The 19,459-nt window shown below is 69.9% G+C and overlaps 4 protein-coding genes across 6 annotated transcripts; 2 read left to right on the top strand and 2 right to left on the bottom strand.

Annotated features, from left to right (window-relative positions):
• Positions 1–916: 916 nt before the first annotated feature.
• On the bottom strand, positions 917–3,366 carry LOC147525999 (folate receptor gamma-like). The gene is made up of 5 exons (XM_086630680.1): positions 3,320–3,366; positions 2,933–3,086; positions 2,540–2,728; positions 2,310–2,445; positions 917–1,200 (listed from the first exon to the last, which is right to left on the bottom strand). Exons 1-5 carry the CDS (start codon positions 3,364–3,366, stop codon positions 917–919), a joined length of 810 nt encoding a protein of 269 aa, XP_086486806.1.
• Positions 3,367–4,917: 1,551 nt separating this feature from the next.
• Positions 4,918–7,049, top strand: ANAPC15 (anaphase promoting complex subunit 15). 3 transcript variants are annotated; one of them, XM_086630690.1, is made up of 4 exons: positions 4,918–5,037; positions 6,387–6,446; positions 6,604–6,741; positions 6,897–7,049. In XM_086630690.1, the coding sequence occupies exons 1-4, from the start codon at positions 4,918–4,920 to the stop codon at positions 6,942–6,944; spliced, it is 366 nt and encodes a 121-aa protein (XP_086486816.1). In that variant the 3' UTR covers positions 6,945–7,049. The 3 variants fall into 3 exon arrangements, with proteins under 3 accessions (XP_086486816.1, XP_086486815.1, XP_086486814.1); XM_086630689.1 differs by having other exon boundaries at positions 6,870–7,049; XM_086630688.1 differs by having other exon boundaries at positions 6,387–6,485; positions 6,589–6,741.
• A 773-nt stretch (positions 7,050–7,822) lies between these two features.
• On the bottom strand, positions 7,823–10,134 carry LOC104379003 (transmembrane O-methyltransferase homolog). Its single transcript, XM_086630685.1, has 3 exons — positions 9,873–10,134; positions 8,373–8,569; positions 7,823–8,143 (listed from the first exon to the last, which is right to left on the bottom strand). Exons 1-3 carry the CDS (start codon positions 10,132–10,134, stop codon positions 7,823–7,825), a joined length of 780 nt encoding a protein of 259 aa, XP_086486811.1.
• Positions 10,135–13,279: 3,145 nt separating this feature from the next.
• LAMTOR1 (late endosomal/lysosomal adaptor, MAPK and MTOR activator 1) lies at positions 13,280–17,557 on the top strand. Its single transcript, XM_086630667.1, has 5 exons — positions 13,280–13,321; positions 14,578–14,723; positions 15,822–15,899; positions 16,384–16,510; positions 17,296–17,557. The coding sequence occupies exons 1-5, from the start codon at positions 13,280–13,282 to the stop codon at positions 17,386–17,388; spliced, it is 486 nt and encodes a 161-aa protein (XP_086486793.1). The 3' UTR covers positions 17,389–17,557.
• The last annotated feature ends 1,902 nt before the right edge of the window (positions 17,558–19,459 follow it).

Raw genomic sequence — 19,459 nt, 5'->3', positions numbered from 1 at the left:
CGCCCCGGGGCACGGCACCCCCGTACCCCACATTGGAGGGGACCCCCTGTCCCCCCGCCCCGGGGCACGGCACCCCCGTACCCCACATTGGAGGGGACCCCCTGTCCCCCCGCCCCGGGGCACGGCACCCCCGTACCCCACATTGGAGGGGACCCCCTGTCCCCCCGCCCCGGGGCACGGCACCCCCGTACCCCCCACTGGAGGGGACCCCCTGTCCCCCCGCCCCGGGGCACGGCACCCCCGTACCCCACATTGGAGGGGACCCCCTGTCCCCTCGCCCCAGGGCACGGCACCCCGTGTCCCTCATACCAGAGGGGATCCCCCCACCCCGTGGCAGGGCACCCCAGGGCACCCCATGTCCCCTACACTGGAGGGCACCCCGCACCCCCCGTCCCGGGGCAGGGCACCCCCGTCCCCCACACTGGATGAGACTCCAGGGCAGAGCACCCCACGTCCCCCAGACCAGAGGGGACTCCCCCATCCCCCCGCCCCGTGGTAGGGCACCCCACAGGGGCACCCCTAGATGGGGAGGTGGGGCGTGACCCATGGGGACGTGGCTGAGCCCCCCGAGGTGGGCCATGGGGTGACTGGGTGGGCTCTGGGCCAGCAGGACCCCCCGGGACAGCCGTGTCTCGCAGCGCGGGGCAGCCCAGGGGGGGGGTCTCGTCCCCACCATGTCCCACCGGCGATGAGCCCTGTGCCCCCCGCTTTGCCTGGCGCGGCGGGTCGGCACAGATGAACGGGGGCCCCCCCATGACACCCCACTGAGCGCAGCAGGAGCGTTTATTAACCAGCCCCACCCCGGGGCGAGGGGGGGGACACACACAGCGGGCATCACAGCTTGGGGCCACCCCATGGGGGGCACGGGGAAGCCAGGGGTCCCCCTCACCCATCCTCTGCCCACACCCCCTGCTGCTCAGAGCAGGGCCAGGAGGGTGGGGGCCAGCAGGGCCAGCAGCACGGGGAGTGGGGGGCCGGGGGGCGAGGGGGTGGCACCGCCGAGGGCGTAGTACCGCGCGACGGCGACGTTGGGGTTCCCCTGCGCGGGGTCGAACCACATCTGGATGCAGCGGCCGCTGCCGCGGTGGTGGGAGGTGTAGCGGTAGGAGTGGGACCAGACCAGCTCGCAGAGCGCCGCCGGCGTGGGGAAGACGTACTTGAACTTCTGGCACATGGCGCCCTGCGGGCACTGGTTGGTGCCTGCGGGAAAGTGGGGGTGGTCGGGGTGGGGGTCTTGGGGATGGGTTGGGTGGAGGGTCTTTGGGAATGGGTTGGGAGGAGGGTCTTTGGGATGGGCTGGGGTGGGAGTCTTTGGGAATGGGTTGGGTGGGGGTCTTGGAAATGGGTTGGGGTAGGTGTCTTGGGAATGGGTTGGGGTCTTTGGGATGGGTTGGGGAGGAGGTCTTTGGGAATGGGATGGGGTGGGGGTCTTGGGAATGGGTTGGTCTTTGGGAATGGGTTGGGTCTTTGGGAATGAGTTGGGATGGGGGTCTTTGGGATGGGTTGGGGAGGAGGGCTTTGGGAATGGGTTGAGGTGGGGGTCTTGGGAATGAGTTGGGGTGAGGGTCTTTGGGGTGGGTTGGGGTGGGAGTCTGGGAATGGGTTGGTCTTTGGGAATGGGTTGGGGTGGGGGTCTTTGGGATGGGTTGGGGAGGAGGTCTTTGGGAATGAGTTGGGGTGGGGGTCTTGGGAATGGGTTGGTCTTTGGGAATGGGTTGGGGTCTTTGGGAATGAGTTGGGATGGGGGTCTTTGGGAATGAGTTGGGGTGAGAGTCTTTGGGGTGGGTTGGGGTGGGAGTCTTTGGGAATGGGTTGGGGTCTTTGGGAATGGGTTGAGTTGGGGGTCTTTGGGATGGGTTGGGGAGAGGGTCTTTGGGAATGGGTTGAGTTGGGGGTCTTTGGGATGGGTTGGGGAGAGGGTCTTTGGGAATGAGTTGGGGTGGGGGTCTTGGGAATGGGTTGGGGTCTTTGGGAATGGGTTAGGGTTGGGATCTTGGGGATGGGTTGGGGTGGGGTTCTTTGGAATGGGTTGGGTTGATGGTTTTGGGATAGGAGGGTGCCATTCCCCTGTTTAGAGGGGTATGAGGGTCCTCACGGGTCCTGCTGCCTTTGCTGTGGTGGGTTTGGCCCTGGGGGGACCCCCACCTGCCAGCACCCCCCTGCCCCATCACCTCCCCACCCCACGGGGACCCTCATCCCCTCGCAAGACCCACTCGCAGCACCTGCGACGAGGCAGAGGGTGACTGGGCACCCTCAGCGGGGTCCAGCCCCGAGAAGGGGGGGCTCCTGCGCCCCCCCACCCCACCCACCTGTGGTCCAGTTCCAGCCCTTGTGCCAGTTGACCTTGCAGGTGACAGCATCCTGGCAGTCCTCCCACCACTGCTCGCAGTCCTCCCGGCACAGCGGCACGTGCAGGATCCGCTCCTTCCGCCAGCTGGTGTCCGCCTGCGCATGCCCCCCACCCCGCATCATCCCAGGGACCCCCTGGCACCCCCACGGCAGGTGGGCGAGGTGGAATGGGAGGGGGGTCTGCACCCACCTGGTCGATCCAGGGCCCCAGGTTGGGGGAGCACTCGTAGAGACACGTGTCCTGGATGAAGTGGCGCTTGCACTTCTCCGGCATGGCACCGCAGTGGTCCCAGTTGAAGTTGTAGAGGTAGGACTGGTCCTGGTGAGCCTCCACACTGGTGTTGGCGGTGCAGCAGGCGTTGTCCTTCCACAGGGCACACTGCGCCAGGGCGACCGCGGCTCAGCCGGGGCTCAGCCGCGACCCGCCGGTGCTCCTTGGCACGGGGGCAGGCGGTGCCGCCGTGCCGCAGAACGATGGAGACCCCGCCACGTGCAAAGAACCCGCCGTGGTACTGCCAGGGTCCGCGCTGACGCCGCGGCGGGTGCTGGTGGTGGGTGCCAGGGTGGTGGGCGAGGACCCTACCTGCCCGTAGAGCTGCCCCTCAGGGCCGGGCTCCGTTTTGTGGTGCTTGGCGTCCATGCAGATGTTGAGCAGCGACTCCTGCGCCGCGGCGGTGCTGGTGGCAGCCGGCCAGGCCACCAGCACCAGCAGCAGTGCCCACGCGGCCGCCATCGCTCTGCCAGCAGCAACAGCAGGGTCAGCAGGATGGCACCGAGGCTCGCCAGTGGCAGCACTGAGGCTCACTGGCAGTGGCACTGAGGCTCACCGGCCATGGCACTGGCACCCATCCCCGAGGGGACACAGCGCCGGTGGGGACAAAGTCCCCCGCGCCGCACGTGGGAGCGCGACGGCACGCCGTCACCGCCAGCCCTCGGCCGGGACCACCGTCGGGGGGGTCGGGGCTCTTACCTTGGGGGGTGTCGGGCACCGGGTGCCGCGGGGCGAGCGTGGCTCATCTCAAAGGTCGCCGTGCCGCCCGACCCTTGGCCACCGATCACGGGACGTCGCCCGCCAACGGCGCGGGGCACGGCGTGTCGGGCAGCGCCCGCGCGGCATGGATGGGACGTCGGGTGCCGCGGCCCCGGTGTCTCCTGGGTTGACCCCCGTGCCCACCCCCGGCCCCCCTGGCCCCGCGTGGAGCCGGGATCCGTCCTCTCGGCGCCGGGCTGGGGCCAGCGCCGGCCAAAATCCACTCGTGGCTGTTTTTCCTCCCCCGCTGCGGGGGGGCAGGCACGGCGGGGGGGTGACCCCGCGCCCCGACACTGGCATGAGGGGCAGGACTGGCCCCCAGCACTGCGGGGTCCCCATGGATGCCCCTGGGGGGCGGGATGACACACAAGATGCCCCCAGGGGGGCAGGTACCCCTAGAGGGGTCACAGATGTCCCCGGGGGGGGGCAGATACCCTTTGTGGGGCACTCACGGCCTGGGGGGGGGGGGGGGCAAAGACCCCCCAGTGTCAGACATGACCCGAGGGGGGCAGATACCCCGGGGGTAGAAAGTGGGGGGAGACGCATACCCTGGGGGGGGCACATACCTCTGGGGTGGCACACGGTGGGGGGCAGATATTCCCCTGGGGGTCACAGATACCCCCGGGCAGGGGGGCAGATACCCCCGGGGGGGGTCACAGATACCCCCAGCGGGTCACAGATACCCCCGGCGGGTCGCAGGTGCCCGGGGGGGTGGGAGGCAGGTACCCCCCCGGGGTCACACAACCCCCACGAGTCACAGATGCCCGGGGGGGGCGGGTCACAGATGCCCCGGGGAGGGGGGCAGATACCCCCGGGGCGGGTCACAGATACCCTCGGGGGGTCGCAGGTGCCCGGGGGAGGGCAGATACCCCACGAGTCACAGATGCCCGGTGGGGTCACAGATGCCCCCTGGGGGGGGTGGCGGGTGCCTTGGAGGGGGCAGATACCCCCCGACTGGGGTCACAGATCCCCCACGAGTCACAGATGCTCGTGGGGGGGGGTCACAGATGCCCGGGCGGGGGCAGATACCCTCGCCCTGGGGTCACAGATACCCCACGAGTCACAGATGCCCGGTGGGGTCACAGATGCCCCCTGGGGGGTCGCGGGTGCCTTGGAGGGGGGGCAGATTACCCCCCCCGGGGTCACAGATCCCCCACGAGTCAGAGATGCCCGGTGGGGGTCACAGATCCCCCCGGGGGGGGGGGGTCACAGATACCCCCAGCCGGTCACAGATGCCCCCCCGGGGGGGTCGCAGGTGCCCGGGGGGGGGGGGGGCAGATACCCCCCGACCGAGGTCACAGATGCCCCCCCCCCATCCGGGGCCGCACGCGCCGGGAGGGGGCGGAGCCTCCGAGCTGTCAATCACGCTTCGCTGCGCCGCGCTGACCCCGCCCCTCCCTCCCACTCTGTGGGCGTGGCCCCCGCAAGACACGCCCCCCTCCCTCCGCGCATGCTCCGTGCGCTGCCGGCTGCTTCCGGCGGGCCGGGTTGTGCTTCCGGGCCGGCGGCCGGTGCCCCCCCCCCCCCCCCCCCCCGCCATGTCCACGCTGTTCCCGTCGCTGCTGCCGCGCGTCACCGAGGCGCTGTGGTTCAACCTGGACCGGCCCTGCGTGGACGAGACCGAGCTGCAGCAGCAGGAGCAGCAGCACCAGGCCTGGGTGGGCGCGGGGAGCGGCACCGGCGGGCACCGGGGCTGGGCACCGGGGCTGGGCACCGGGGCTGCGCCCCGCGCTGCCCCCGCGGCGGGGTCACCGTTCCTGCCTTTGCCGTAGGGGGTTGGCTCCGCGCGGGGCTGTTCGCCCGTTTCCCGCACCGGAGCTCCCCCCCCCCCGGTTCATTAATGAGGTTCATTAATGAGGTTCATTAACGAGCTCCCCGAGGAGGCGGCGGAGGTTCCGCGCCGGCGGCCCCCGAATAGAGCGATTTGAATGAAATCCCCCCAAAAATCGCCCTCCGTGACGAGGCGATCGGCGCTAACGGAAAGCGGCGGAATCGGTAACGGGGGCCCCGGCACGCGGGGTGCCCCAGGCTTTAATTGAGCGTTAATTAGCCGAGCGTTAATTAATTATCTGAGCGTTAATTAGCCGAGCGGTAATTAAACGGCAGGTGCCTCTGGTTCGGGTTCTGCGGGGTTTTTAGTGGAAAAAAAACCAAAAACGTTGTGTTTGAGCTGCCAGGGCGGGTGCGGCGTCACGGGGGGCACCCCGCCTTGTGCCAGGGGGCGCTGGCAGCCCCGGGCACGGGCACGGGCAGGGGGATGCGACAGACAGTTGCCTGCCCAGTGTCCAGGGACGGGCAGCGGGATGCCAGGGGCAGCTGCCAGCCCTGCGCCCCAGGACGGGCAGCGGGATGCGAAGGGGAGCTGCCAGCCCCGTGTCCAGGGATGGGCAGGGGGATGCCAGGGGCAGCTGCCTGCCCTGTGCCCGGGCACGGGCAGCGGGATGCCAGGGGCAGCTGCCAGCCCTGCACCCCAGGACGGGCAGCGGGATGCCAGGGGCAGCTGCCTGCCCCGTGTCCACGGATGGGCAGGGGGATGCCACGGGCAGCTGCCTGCCCCGGGCACGGGGATGCCAGGGGCAGCTGCCTGTCCTGCACCCGGGCACGGGGATGCCAGGGGCAGCTGCCTGCCCTGCACCCGTGCCCGGGCATGCCAGGGGGATGCCACGGGCAGCTGCCTGCCCCGTGCCCGGGCACGGGCAGGGGGATGCCACGGGCAGCTGCCTGCCCCGTGCCCGGGCACGGGCAGGGGGATGCTACGGGCAGCTGCCTGCCCTGGGATGGGCAGGGGGATGCTACGGGCAGCTGCCTGCCCCGGGCACGGGGATGCCAGGGGCAGCTGCTTGCCCCGCACCCAGGCACGGGCAGGGGGATGCCAGGGGCAGCTGCCAGCCAGGAACAGCTGCGGCTGAGGCTGGCAGCCGGGCAGGAAGGGCTGGCTTGCCAGCGGGAAGCGGTGCCCGGAGCCGTCGGGGTGCTCACCCACCTCCCCTCTCTCTCCCCTCCCCAGCTCCAGAGCATCGCCGAGAAGGACAACAACCTGGTGCCCATCGGAAAACCAGCGTCGGAGGTGGGTGCCCGGCGCTGCGGGTGGCACAGGGGGTCCCTCGCCCCTGCGGGACGGCGGGGGGGCCCGCGGGGGTGGGCACGCGGGAGCTGGGGGGCTGATGCAGCTCCGGGGAGCCCATGGTGGGGTGGATGTGGGACTGGAGCTGCCATGCCCGCAGCACTACGACGAGGAGGAGGAGGAGGATGATGAGGATGACGAAGACAGCGAGGAAGACTCGGAGGACGACGAGGACATGCAGGACATGGACGAGATGAACGATTATAACGAGTCTCCCGACGACGGGGAGATTAACGAGGTGAGCGGAGCAGCGGGGGGTGCCCAGCGGTGTCCCTGCCCCGCCAGGACCCCAAACTGGTGTCTCCCTGCCTCTGGGAGCAGAGGGAAGGGCTGGCACCTGGGCACAGCCCTGGCAGGGGAGCCAAGCGGGTCTCAGACCTTTGCCCTGCCCAGGTGGACATGGAGGGTGCCGAGCAGGACCAGGACCAGTGGATGATCTGATCCCGCCAGCCGGGCCCAGCTGGAGCCGGGGGACAGCCCTCGCCCACCATGTGCCAGGGCCGGGGCCCTGGGGTGCGGGTGGGGAAGCTCATCCTGCTGGAGCCGTGCCAGGGGCTGCGGGGATCTCGGGGCGCAGGTGCCCATGGGGATCTCGGGGCTTGGGGTGAAGGGGCCCAGGGGGGTGCGGGGTGAAGGTGCCCGGGGGAGATCTCGGGGTGCAGATGCCCAGGGGGATCTCAGGGTGTGGCTGCCCAGGGGGAGCTCGGGGTGAAGGTGCCCAGGGGGATCTCGGGGTGCAGGTGCCCGGGAGATCTTGGGGTGCGTCTGCCCGGGGTGGGGGGTCAGAGTGCAGCTGCCCAGGGGGTGCTTGGGGTGAAGCTGCCCAGGGGGGCACAGGGTGAAGCTGTCCGGGGGGGCCGGAGAGGTGCCGCGACTGCCGGGGCAGCGCTGGGAAGCACGGGGCTCCACTGGGCACAGTGGGCATGTGGCGTCTTTTCTAATAAACTCAGATTTTTAAGAAATTGGCCCCCAAATCTGGCGTCTGAGGCGCACCGGGGTGGGCTCTGAGAGCCATGGGGGTCTGCGTGTGCCAGGCAGCGCCAGGGCCTCCCACAGCCTTTCCGGTGCAGCCGGGGTGGGAGCCGTGCCCCCCTGCCACACCGCTCCCACCACAGACCACAGCAGCCACCACCTTCTCCCTCCACATCCCGCGTTTATGGCCGAGCGCGGTTAGCGGGCGACCGGGCGCTTGCCATGGCCATGCCAACAATGCCACAGCCACGCCATGGCCGTTCCAACAGTGCCACAGCCATACCGTCAGTGCCGTGGCCGTGCCGCGGTGCCCGCGGGCCCCACCGGGCACGAGCTTGCCGCCCGGCTCAGCTGCTGCCGGTGTAGCGGAGCTCGGCGATGCCATCGGGGATGGTGCGGAAGTACTCGAGGCTGGCGCGGTGCACCCTGCAGCGGTACTTGCCGCAGGTTTTGGCATACTGCAGGAAGTGGGGGGCACCGGGGAAGAGCACGTTGTCAGCCAGGATGGTTGCCCCCTGGGCCAGCAGCCCGTGGGCCTCCAGCAGCCGCAGGTCGCCCAGGTAGCGGCGCTTGCGGTGGTCCATGAAGACGAAGTCGGCCTGTGCCAGCCCGTGCCACTCCCGCAGCCGCGGGATCACCTCCTCCGAGGGGCCCACGATCAGCCGCACCTGCGCCGGACCCCCCCTTAGTGCCAGGGCTGGGGGAGTGGGGTGCCAACCCCCCACTGCCACCGTGCCACGGTGTGCCGGAGCGAGCGGCGGTGAGGGATCCGCATGGGAAAGGATCCGGCTTTTCTGTTCCTGGGTGCCCCCCCAAGCTCTGGGAGCGGGGTGCCAGGTGCCGGGGCAGGGAAGGACCCCCCCCACCCCTCTCCCGGTGCCCGGGCGCCATGCTCACCATCTGCTCGTCGAAGCCGGCCAGGCGGATGACCTTCTCGGCCACGGCGGCGTGGCGGGGGTCCGCCTCCACGGTGTAGAGCCGGGCGCCCACGGGCAGCCCCTGCGCCAGCAGCACCGTGCCGTAGCCGCAGTAGGTGCCCAGCTCCAGCACCCGCAGTGGTGCCCGCTCGTACAGCAGCCGCTCCACGATCCTCCCTGCCACGGTCCAGACCCCTCAGCACCGCGGGGTGCCCAGGGGGCTGCACCCCCCTGTGCCGTCCCTTCCCCGGGCAGGATCAGGGCCATGGGGCTGCCGGGACGGGGGTAGGTGCCAGCTGGTTCCCCAGTGCCACGGCCAGCACCGAGAGGGGCACAGGACATGGCACAGTGTGGCACGGCACAAGGGCAGGGAATAGCCACACCAAAGCTCCCCGTGTCCCTGGCCATGCTGGGGGTGCAAAGCCCAAACAATGGTGCCATGGTTGTAGCAGCAGTGCCAGGGCTGTGCCAATGGTGCCATGGCCATACCAGCAGTGCCATGGCTGTGCCAATGGTGTCACAGCCATACCAACAGTGCCACAGCTGTGCTAGTAACACCACGACCATACCGATGGTGCCACAGCGATGCCAATGATGCCACAGCTATACAAACAGTGCCATGGCTGTACCAGTGGTGCCGTGGCAGTGCTAATGGTGCCATGGCTATGCCAATGATGTCATGGCTGTGTCAATGATGCCACGGCCACACCAACAGTGCCACAGCCATGCCAGTGGTGCCACAGCTGTGCCAGTGGTGCTGTGGCCATGCTAGTGGCACCATGATCATTCCAGCAATGCCACGGCTGTGTCAACGATGTCATGGCCGTACCAGCAGTGCCATGGCTACACCAATGGTCTCACAGCCATGCCAATGGTGCTACAGCCATGCCAATGATACCGCAGCCATGCCAACAGTGCCATGGCTGTGCTGATGGTGCCATGGCTGTACCGGTGGTGCTGTGACCATGCTATTGGTGCCATGGTCATACCAACAATGCCATAGCTGTGTCAACGATGCCATGGCCATACCTGCAGTGCCATGGCTACACCGATGGTCTCACAGCCATGCCAATGATGCCATGGCCATACCAATGGTGTCACGGTTGTGCCAACAATGCCACAGCCATGCTGATGGTGCCACAGTGATGTCAATGGTGCCACAGCCATACCAATGGTGCTACAGCCATGCCAATGATACCATGGCCATGCCAACTGTGCCATGGTTATATCAGTGGCGCTGTGGCCATGCTACTGGTGCCATGGCCATGCCAATGATGCCGTGGCCACACCAACAGTGCCATGGCTACGCCCATGGTGTCACAGCTGTATCAACAATGCGACAGCCATGCTGATGGTGCCATGGCCATGCCAACAATGCCATGGCCATGCCATGGCCGTTCCAACAGTGCCACAGCCATACCGTCAGTGCCGTGGCCGTGCTAATGGTGCCATGGTCATGCCCGGCACGGGCCGCGCTCACCTTTGACGGGCCCCACGCTGCTGAGGTGCTCGCAGCGGTAGCACCACTGGTCGAAGGTCTGCAGGACGTGGCGGGGGTCGCCGGGGATGGCATGTGCCAGCAGGTACTGGAAGGCGCGCTGCTCCCGTGGCACGCCGGTGAGCCGGTCCCGCAGCCAGCCCACCAGCACCGCCCGGTACAGCAGCACCAGGTAGTGCCGGTAGCGGATGAGCAGGGTGACGAGGAAGGGGAGGAAGGCCAGGGCGATCGCCGGTGACACCATTGCCGGGGGGGAGATGGTGGTGAAGCTGTGGGTGACACTGGGTGGGGGGGTCCTGCCAGGGTGCCAGCCCACAGCTGCCACTCGTGCCACGAGCTGGCAGTGCGCTGCACCCCCGCGGGAAGCACCTCTCCCTCGGTGCCGGTGCTGCCGGACGGTTTGCCCGGCACCGGGTCTGTGGCCGGGCTCGGGCACCCCTGGGTGCTCTGGGGGTCCCTGCGCCGAGGCTGAGGGGTGCCAGGGGCTGGTGTCCTGGGGGGCTGGGCTGTGGGGCTGCTCTCGGGGGGGGGGGGGGGCACTGTCCGGCACAGCCCCTTGCACCCCCCTTGTCTCGGCTTTGCTGACCCCACACCCCGCACCTGGCACCCCACACCCCAAAACCCACACTGCGCACCCCACACCCCACACTCTGCACCTCACACCCTGCACCTGGCACCCCACACCCTGCACCCTGAACCCCACACCCCACACCTGGCACCCCATGCTGCAACCCGCACCCCACACCCTGCACCCCACACCCCACACATGGCACCCCACACCTGGCACCCCACACCCCACACCTGGCACCCCGCACTCCACACCTGGCACCCCACACCCAGCACCCTGCACCCCACACCCTCAGCCTTTGGGGGTCCCCAGACCCAGCGAGGGGCCGGGGCCAGGGGGGTGGCACCCACCTGTGCCCACGCTCCAGGCAGGAACCCTGCGTGGTTGCAGTGGCACCGAGCCCCGCTGCCCACTCAATTATTGATGGTGTCGCCGCAGCCACAGCGGCACCGGCTCCAGTTACCGGGCTGGGAGGGGCTGGGGGGTGGCCTGGGGCCCAGTCCCATCACTGGGGCTGGGGTCCCGATACTGGGGCTGGGGTCCTGATACTGGGGCTGGGGTCCCAATACGGGGGCTGGAGTCCTGATACTGGGGCTGCAGGAGGGATCCTGGGGCTGGGTCCCATCACTGAGGCTGGGGTCCTGATACTCGAGCTGGGGTCCTGATACTGGATCTGGAGTCCCAGTACTGGGGCTGGAGTCCCAATACTGGGACTGGGGTCCTCATACTGGAGCTGGGGTCCCAGTACTGGGGCTGGGGTCCCAATACTGGGGCTGGGGTCCTGGTACTGGAACTGGAGTCCCAGTACCGGGGCTGAAGTCCTGATACTGGATCTGGAGTCCCAGTACTGGGGCTGGAGTCCCAATACTGGGACTGGGGTCCTCATACTGGAGCTGGGGTCCCAGTACTGGGGCTGGGGTCCCAATACTGGGACTGGGGTCCTCATACTGGAACTGGGGTCCCAGTAGTGGGGCTGAAGTCCTGATACTGGATCTGGAGTCCCAGTACTGGGGCTGGAGTCCCAGTACTGGGACTGGGGTCCTCATACTGGAGCTGGGGTCCCAGTACTGGGGCTGAAGTCCTGATACTGGATCTGGAGTCCCAGTACTGGGGCTGGAGTCCCAGTACTGGGACTGGGGTCCTCATACTGGAGCTGGGGTCCCTCTACTGGGGCTGGGGTCCCAATACTGGGACTGGGGTCCTCATACTGGAGCTGGGGTCCCAGTACTGGGACTGAAGTCCTGATACTGGATCTGGAGTCCCAGTACTGGGGCTGGAGTCCTGATACTGGATCTGGAGTCCCAGTACTGGGGCTGGAGTCCCAGTACTGGGACTGGGGTCCTCATACTGGAGCTGGGGTCCCAGTACTGGGGCTGGGGTCCCAATACTGGGACTGGGGTCCTCATACTGGAACTGGGGTCCCAGTAGTGGGGCTGAAGTCCTGATACTGGATCTGGAGTCCCAGTACTGGGGCTGGAGTCCCAGTAGTGGGACTGGGGTCCTCATACTGGAGCTGGGGTCCCAGTACTGGGGCTGAAGTCCTGATACTGGATCTGGAGTCCCAGTACTGGGGCTGGAGTCCCAGTACTGGGACTGGGGTCCTCATACTGGAGCTGGGGTCCCAGTACTGGGACTGAAGTCCTGATACTGGATCTGGAGTCCCAGTACTGGGACTGGGGTCCTCATACTGGAGCTGGGGTCCCTCTACTGGGGCTGGGGTCCCAATACTGGGACTGGGGTCCTCATACTGGAGCTGGGGTCCCAGTACTGGGGCTGGGGTCCCAATACTGGGACTGGGGTCCTCATACTGGAGCTGGGGTCCTAATACTGGGACTGGGGTCCTCATACTGGAGCTGGGGTCCCAGTACTGGGGCTAGGGTCCCAATACTGGGACTGGGGTCCTCATACTGGAGCTGGGGTCCCAGTACTGGGGCTGGGGTCCTCATGCTGGACCTCCCCAGCACCACGGAGCCTCAGCCCCTCCCTGCCCCTTCCCGCGCCGCCGGGCCGAGCTGGGCACAGACCCGCTCACCGCAGCGGTGGGCGCGGGGCAGAGGGGCAGGCGGGACCCCCGGTGCGGGGTTCGGGGTGGGCACCCGCTTGGCACCCCACGTTTCCCGGGCACACGGACAGGCAGAGGCGGGGCACCGGGGGGCACCGGGGGCCACTGGGGAGGGGGCACTGGGGACACCGGGGGGCACTGGGGTCACCGGAAGGGGGGTACCGGGGGGAGGCACTGGGAGGCACTGGGAGGCACTGGCGGGTGTCACCGGCAGCGCGCGGCTCACCCAGGGCTCCCCCGTGGGGTGACGCGGGAGGCTCCGCCCCGCAGCGCGCGGGTCCCCCCCCGGCCGCGCGCGTCACGGTCACGGTCACGGCGCCCGGCGGGGCGCGCGCTCGCGCGCGCGCAGGCGCACACGTGACCGCCCACGGCCGCGTGACGCGGCCCACGCGCGATCCCGGCGCGCGGGACGCAGCTCGCGCGCGCCCCCCGGCGGAGAGCGCGGCGCGGGGCAAAGGGCGGGGCCGGCGCGTCCTCCCTTCCCCCCCCCCCCGCCCCTCCCTCCGCGCGCTGATTGGCTCTCCCTCGCGTGACGCCGGCGTTTTGAGGCGGGGCGGGGAGGCGGTGGGTCCCCGCGCTCCCCATTGGCTCCTTTTCCCCCACCCACGTGACGCGATGGCCGGTCACGCGGCAGGCGGCGGCGGCGGGGGGGGGAGAGCCGCGGCTCCGCCCCCGCCGCGCTCACGTGACCGGGGCGGCGGGGCCCCCGGCGGACACCGGAGCGGCGCCGCGGGCGGGCGGGCCCTGCTGCGCCTCGCCATGGGCTGCTGCTACAGCAGCGAGGCCGAGGCCTCCGACCAGGTGCGCTCCGCGCCGGGCGGGGAACGGGGACCGGGAGGGGCGGCCCGGTCCCGGCAGGCCGCGGCCCCGCCGTGGCGGCGGGGGGTGGAGGGGGGGGCGGGATGACAGCGCCGGGAAGCGGCCCGTCCTCCCGGGGGAGGCCTCAGGGCGGCACCCGCCGGGGTGGGGGGGGCTGGCGGGCGGCACCTGCGGGCCGCTTCCCGGGAGCAGGCGCTGCCCTCGGGAACGCCGTGTGCCCCGTGGCAGCGGCGGTGCCCCCGCCCGCCCCGCCGGTGCCCCGCGGTGTGTTCCGGGGGGCTCCGGTCCTGCTGCTGCCGCCTCGGCCGCGTCCCGGAGCTCCCCGGTCTGTTCCGGCCCCATCCCGCGGCTCCCGCCCGGCCTGCCGGTGCCGCGCCAGTTGGCACTGGGACGGGAACGGGGCGCCGGTGACCCCGGTCTGAGACCCCCGTGGTGCGGGGCGGGCCGGTTGTGGCTCGTCGGTGTCGGGGGCCAGAGCCGCAGGCGGCCGTACCCACAGAAACTCGGTGGTCCCGGACGGGGGGCACCCCCTTGTGCCCCTGGGCAGTGCCAGCCGCCCTGCCAGCGTTCCCCGTACCCGCCCGGGGCTGGCCGCTCTGTGGGTGCGGGCGCTGGCGGGAGCGGTGCCAGCCTTGCCTTCCTGGGACAGAGCCACCGTGCCCGCTGCTGCACGTCGGAGCCGTCGCCCGTCCTGCGGAAACTTAATCCGCGGTGCGGGCAGTGCCCGCCTGTGCCCTGCCAGGGAGCTCAGCGCTGCCAGCTCGTCCCCGGGGATCCCAGCCGAGCTGTGGCGCTCCCGTGGGTGCTGTGGAGGAGAGGAGCCCGGGCTGGAGGGTGGCAGCGGTGTTTCCTGGCAGGAGGAAGGGACCTGGGCAGGGGGTGAGGTTGTGGCAGGTCCTGCCAGGCAGATTTGGGACGTGACAGGCACCTCCTCGTCGGTGGTGAGGTTCTGGGCAGTTGAGTGGGTGATGGCGACCCTCGCTGCCCAGCCCTGGGGTGCCCCCTGTGCCGGGGTTACCCACTCCAGACATGCTCCCTTCGTGGCAGCGGGCACTTCGGCTGGGAAAAAACAGCGGAACTGGGGAAGAGGAGCCTGGCTGCTGCCCAGCGGAGCCGGGGCTGTGCCAGGGTGCCCAGGGAACCTGCTTGGCAGGTGGAGGGCGAGACTTGCCCCGTCCCGTGGGGTGAAAGCTGCTGGTGGCAGGGAGCCGGGGCTGATCCCTCTTCCCGTTCCGCAGGAGGAAGAGACGAAGCGGCTGCTGGAGCCAGCGGCCAGTCCTCCCAGTAAGGTGCTGAACGGCGCGGAGCAGAGCTACCACAGCCTGCCGGCGGCGCGCACCGACGAGCAGGCCATGCTGTCTTCCATCCTCGCCAAAACCGCCATGTAAGCCTCGTGCTGGCACCGCCGCGGCACTGCGGGCCGGGCAGGTGCCACAGCCGGGTGGGCAGCCCTCCCGCGGGGACCGCCGGACGCGGCATGCCGTCGGACGTGCCCATGTGGCAGCCTCACTGGGGGTCTGCCTGGCTGTCCCTCTGCCTGTGCCAGGGAGGAGGGGGCAGCTCCGGTTGTGCCCCCCGCGTCCCTCTGGCACCCTGCCTGCGGGCAGCCCCCTCCCTTTGATCTGAGCCCCACAGGGGTGCAGAGACGAGACCCCGAGTGGGGGGTGACCCCTTGGCCGCTGGGCTGGGACTGGGGGCAGGAGCTGCCCCAGTGAGGGGCAGTGGAGAGCCCCCCTGCTTCAAACTGGGGTGAACCCTTGGCGAGGCAGAGTGGGGACCGGAGGCAGCAGCACTGTGTCCCCTGCCAGGGGGGGTGCCCTCTTCTCCCTGGGAAGGCTGCCCCCATCCTCTGTGTGCACGGGGGCACTGTGGGGTGGGGGCTGTGGGTTGGTCTTGGACCCTGCTGCTCCCCTGCCTGGCACGGAGGGGCTGGTGGCAACCCGTGTGCATCCAACACGCGATGTCACGGTGGCCCCCAGCACCACGCTGCCTTGGGGGGAGGTGGGGGCACGTGCCCAGGCTGTGGCATGGACCTTGGCAAGTGCCCAGCTCCTCTCTGAGTCTGGGGCCGGGTACCGGGGCTCTCGGGACGTCTGCCAACCACTTGATCCTTGCAGCCTTTGCGACATGGTGGGGCATCTGCATGCCGAGGTCCCCGGGGTGGGGGCCAGCCTGTGCCATGGGGGCTACAGGGCGCAGCCCCCGGGCTCTGCGCAGCCTCTGTGCCTCCGTCTGCCTGTGCCCCGGGCTGGCTCGCACTTCCCTCCTGGCAAGCAGCTGCTCCAGCCTGGCACGCTCCCGTCCAGCTGGCCGCAGCTGCACTGCGAGCCCGGCCGCGGAACCACCCCGAGCTGTTTCGTGGTGCCAAGAAGGTGCCAGAGTCCGGCCGCCCTCATCAGAGGGTGCTGGGTCTGTCCGAGGTGGGGAGGGGCACGGTGGGCACGGTGAACCCACCACGGGACCTGCTGTCTTGTCTCCACAGCAACATCATCGACGTGTCGGCAGCAGATTCCCAGGGCATGGAGCAGCACGAGTACATGGACAGAGCCCGGCAGTACAGGTGGGACCTGCCTGGCACCGGCAGGGCACCGGGGTTTGGCCTTGGGAGAGCAGCTGTGCACGGAGCAGGGCGCTTGGCGAGCGGGCAGGGGGTGCTGAGACCCGCTCCTCGCCCGGCGCTGCCGGTTGAGGCCGCGTGGCAGTGCCAGTGGCAGAGCCCTCGTCCCGGCTGTGGGCTTGGTGAGGGCGGCCGGGCACAAAGGGCTCCTGTGTTCCCTGCCTGGCACGGTGGGCGGGATGTGATTCCTCTGGCGTGAAGGGTGCCTGTGCTGGAGAGCTGGCAGCTCGGGGGGCAAAGTGGGGTGAGTGCCAGCAGCCCCCTAGATCCCCCCCTGGGTGGTGCCAGCGCCCGGAGGCGCAGCACCCATCTCCTGCCGAGCTTGGATCTCCCTGTGGCCCATTGCTCCGTGGGGTGGGCTAGTGGGTGGGCTCGTCCCTGGCACTGCCTGTGCCAGCGCTGACCCTCGCCGCGCTCCCCTCCGCAGCACGCGCCTGGCCATGCTGAGCACCACCCTGACGCACTGGAAGAAGCTCCCGCTCCTGCCCTCCCTCACCAACCAGCCGCACCAGGTGCTCGCCAGTGACCCCGTGCCCTTCGCAGACCTGCAGCAGGTGAGGGCTCCGGCTCGTCTGTGGCGGCCCGGCTGTGCCAGAGGGTTCTGGCAGGTCCCAGTGGGCGCTCTCGCTGTCTTTCGCTTGGCACAGCTTTGCCAGCGGAGCGTGGGCACCGCAGGCTGTGCCAGGGCTCCCATGAGCGGGGAGGTGGCAGTCCCGGTGCCGGTTTGCAGGGCGGGTTTCGCCATTCCCCCTGGCGAGGGCTGGTTGCCAGCCCACCTGCTGGTCCCCAGAGCTGTGGGAGGGCTGGTGCAGCCTGGCACAGACCCTGTGTACTGCCCATGGCGCTTGAGGAGAAGAGACTGTCCCTTCCTGAATGGAGCTGGGCTGGTACGCGGGCACATCCTGGCACGCAGAGTGGCTCAGCCCGGCCCACCGCATCCCACTGCCCTGCTGGCACGGCTGCCCTCTGCGGGCAGCTCACCCCGTCCTGGGGGGGTCACGGCGAGGCCTGAGCTTGTGCAGGTGGGGAGGGGATGCCAGCGGGCTGGCTTGTGCCAGCTGAGCTCCTGCCCAGCTCCCTGGGGAAGGCGCTGCTGCCGGGGCAGGGCACAGGGACCTGCCCTGGGGGGGGCTGCACGGTGTTCCCCACCCTATGGCTGGGAGAGCTGTGGGGTGGGTGCCAGTGGGCACCGTGGTCGGGGTGGTGGGTGCTTCCCCTACCCACCATCCAGTGTCCGAGTGATGCCGAGCAGCCAGGGCAGGTGCCCAGCGGTTTCTTTGGGATAACAGCGTTGCCGGAGCCGCCACTGACGCTGCCATGCTCATGCCCGTGCCCGCAGGTGTCCCGGATAGCTGCCTACGCCTTCAGCGCCCTCTCCCAGATCCGCGTCGACGCCAAAGAAGAACTGGTTGTACAGTTTGGCATCCCTTGAGCCCGCCCCGTGGCACCGCAGCTTCACCGGTTTTGGGTTTTTTTTTCGGTTTTGGTTTCCCCCTTTTTTTTTTTTTTGTCTTTATTTCCCTTCCCGCTATCCCCATGGCACCGCCACAGAACTGGTACAGACACCCGGTTCCCTCCTAACCGCCCGTCGGCGGCGCACTGACCCGCCGCGGTGCCCACCGGCGCGGCACGGGGGCTTCCTCTTCCTCGTGGGTGGGTGGGTGGGCATGGGGAGGGGCCGTGTTCTGCTGGATGCCACCGGGCACAAGGATGACCGCAAAGGGAACGCCATGGGTCAGCACCGCGTGCCGGATCACCGGGCAGGGCAGGCTGGAGCCCGGCGGTGCCAGAACCGGGCTGCCGCAGACGTGCCGCTCTCCTGGCACCCCCCCCCACCCCCCCATTTTTACATGGTTGGACCTTCATTTTGTGGATTTTTTTTTTTTTAATTATTATTTCTGGCCACAGTAGATAAAACCACCAGGTGTTCGTCCGGTGCCCGTCTCCTCTGTTCCGCGCCCGCTGCAGCCCAGACATGGTGGCAGAGCCATGCCATGCCTTTGTGTGCGTGGGGGGCACGCGTGTGCCCCCTGCCCCTTCCTGGGGGCGGTTTCAGGGATTTTGGGGAGGGACGGGGTGTGTTTCGGGCCGGCTCTCACCTCTGTTCTGGTTATGGGACTCGCTGCGTGCTCTGGTTACTGGGACACACTGGATCTGCTCTGCCTGGCGAAGGCTCTGGGTGCTGGAGCTGTGCCAAGGCTGCCAGCTCTGGGCAGGGGGATGCTGGGGGGGGTTTCCTGGCCTCCCATCCATCCCAGCATGTGGGGTCAGAGCTTCTCCCCCTGAGCAGAGTGAGATGAAGAAGCTGCGGGGTCCGGCTGTGGCCCCCCGTGCCCCCCCTCCCCATAGGGCCGATCCGTGGGTGGGGTTTGTCTCTGTGCCTGCCCCCTTTTGGCCCATTTTGTAGAAAACGACCCCCGTGAGCCCCCCAGCCAGAGCTGCTGCTGGCACGGGGACCAGCCCAGGACCCCCCCCAGCCTGGCACCACCCGAGTAGGGTGCAGCCCCCTGCCCCCCCGACGTGTGTCCCGGCCCCACTCGTCTCCCTGCCCCCCCGGCAGCCCCCCGCCCCCCACTCCACGCGTGTCCCCCCCCCCCCCCAGCAGCCCCCTCCGGCCCCCACGCGTGTCCCTGCCTCCCCCCCCCCACCCCTAGCAGCCACCCCCACAGGCTCCCACCCCCGTCCCCTTCGCCGCCCGCTCCCGGCGTTCCCCGCGGCTCTCGCGAGGTTCCCCGCCGCGCGCAGGGGCCGCCGGGAGTTGTAGTCCCGCCCGGTCGCGGGGCTCCCGCCGACGTCACGCGCCGGCGGCGGCCAATGGGGAGGCGGCGGGGGCGCGCGCCGCCGTTTGAATCGGGGCGGCGGCGGCGACCGGCGGGGGGGGCGGCGGCCCCGGCACGGTACGGGGGGGGGGGGGGGCGGGGAACGGAACGGAACGGGAGAGCGCGGGCTGCGGGGGGCGGGGACACCGGGGGCCCGGCCCGGGCTCACCGACTCGCGGCCGGCGGTTCCCGAGGCCCCGGGAAGGGCCCGGGCCCCGCGTGGGGCCGGTGCCCGGCCCTGGCGTCGCCGTCCCAGGGTGAGCGGGGCCGGTGCCCGGTGGGGCCGAGCGCCCTCCCGCAGCCTCCGGGGCTCGGTGGCGGAGCACCGCCCCCCTCCTCCCCCCGCGCCGGGCGCCCGCCGCTCTCCCGGGGCCCGGCACCGGGCGCCGCCGGGAGCGGATCGGCGTGATGCTGGGGAAAAACCCCGCCCGCCGCCGCCCCGTCCCGGTTTCCCGGGGGCACCGGGCGCTGCCCGCCGCGGGGGGGGGGGGGGGGGTCCGGCTGCGCCGCGGTCCGGTCCGACCCGTCCCCGCCCCCCGGTCCGGTGGGAAAAGCTCCGCCCGGGCGGTGCGGGGCCTCCCGGGGGGGTCCGTGGCGTCCCCTTCCCCGGGGGCTCCCGGGCGTGCCCCCTCGGTGCCCGGCTGCCCGCAAAGCTCGGGGCTTTTCCCGGCGGCGGTGGGCGGC

Source organism: Tauraco erythrolophus, unplaced genomic scaffold (genome assembly GCF_009769465.1).
Source record: "Tauraco erythrolophus isolate bTauEry1 unplaced genomic scaffold, bTauEry1.pri scaffold_45_arrow_ctg1, whole genome shotgun sequence".
Lineage (NCBI taxonomy): Eukaryota > Metazoa > Chordata > Aves > Musophagiformes > Musophagidae > Tauraco > Tauraco erythrolophus.
Note: the sequence above shows the minus strand (reverse complement) of the source record. Positions and strands in the feature narration are given on the sequence as shown.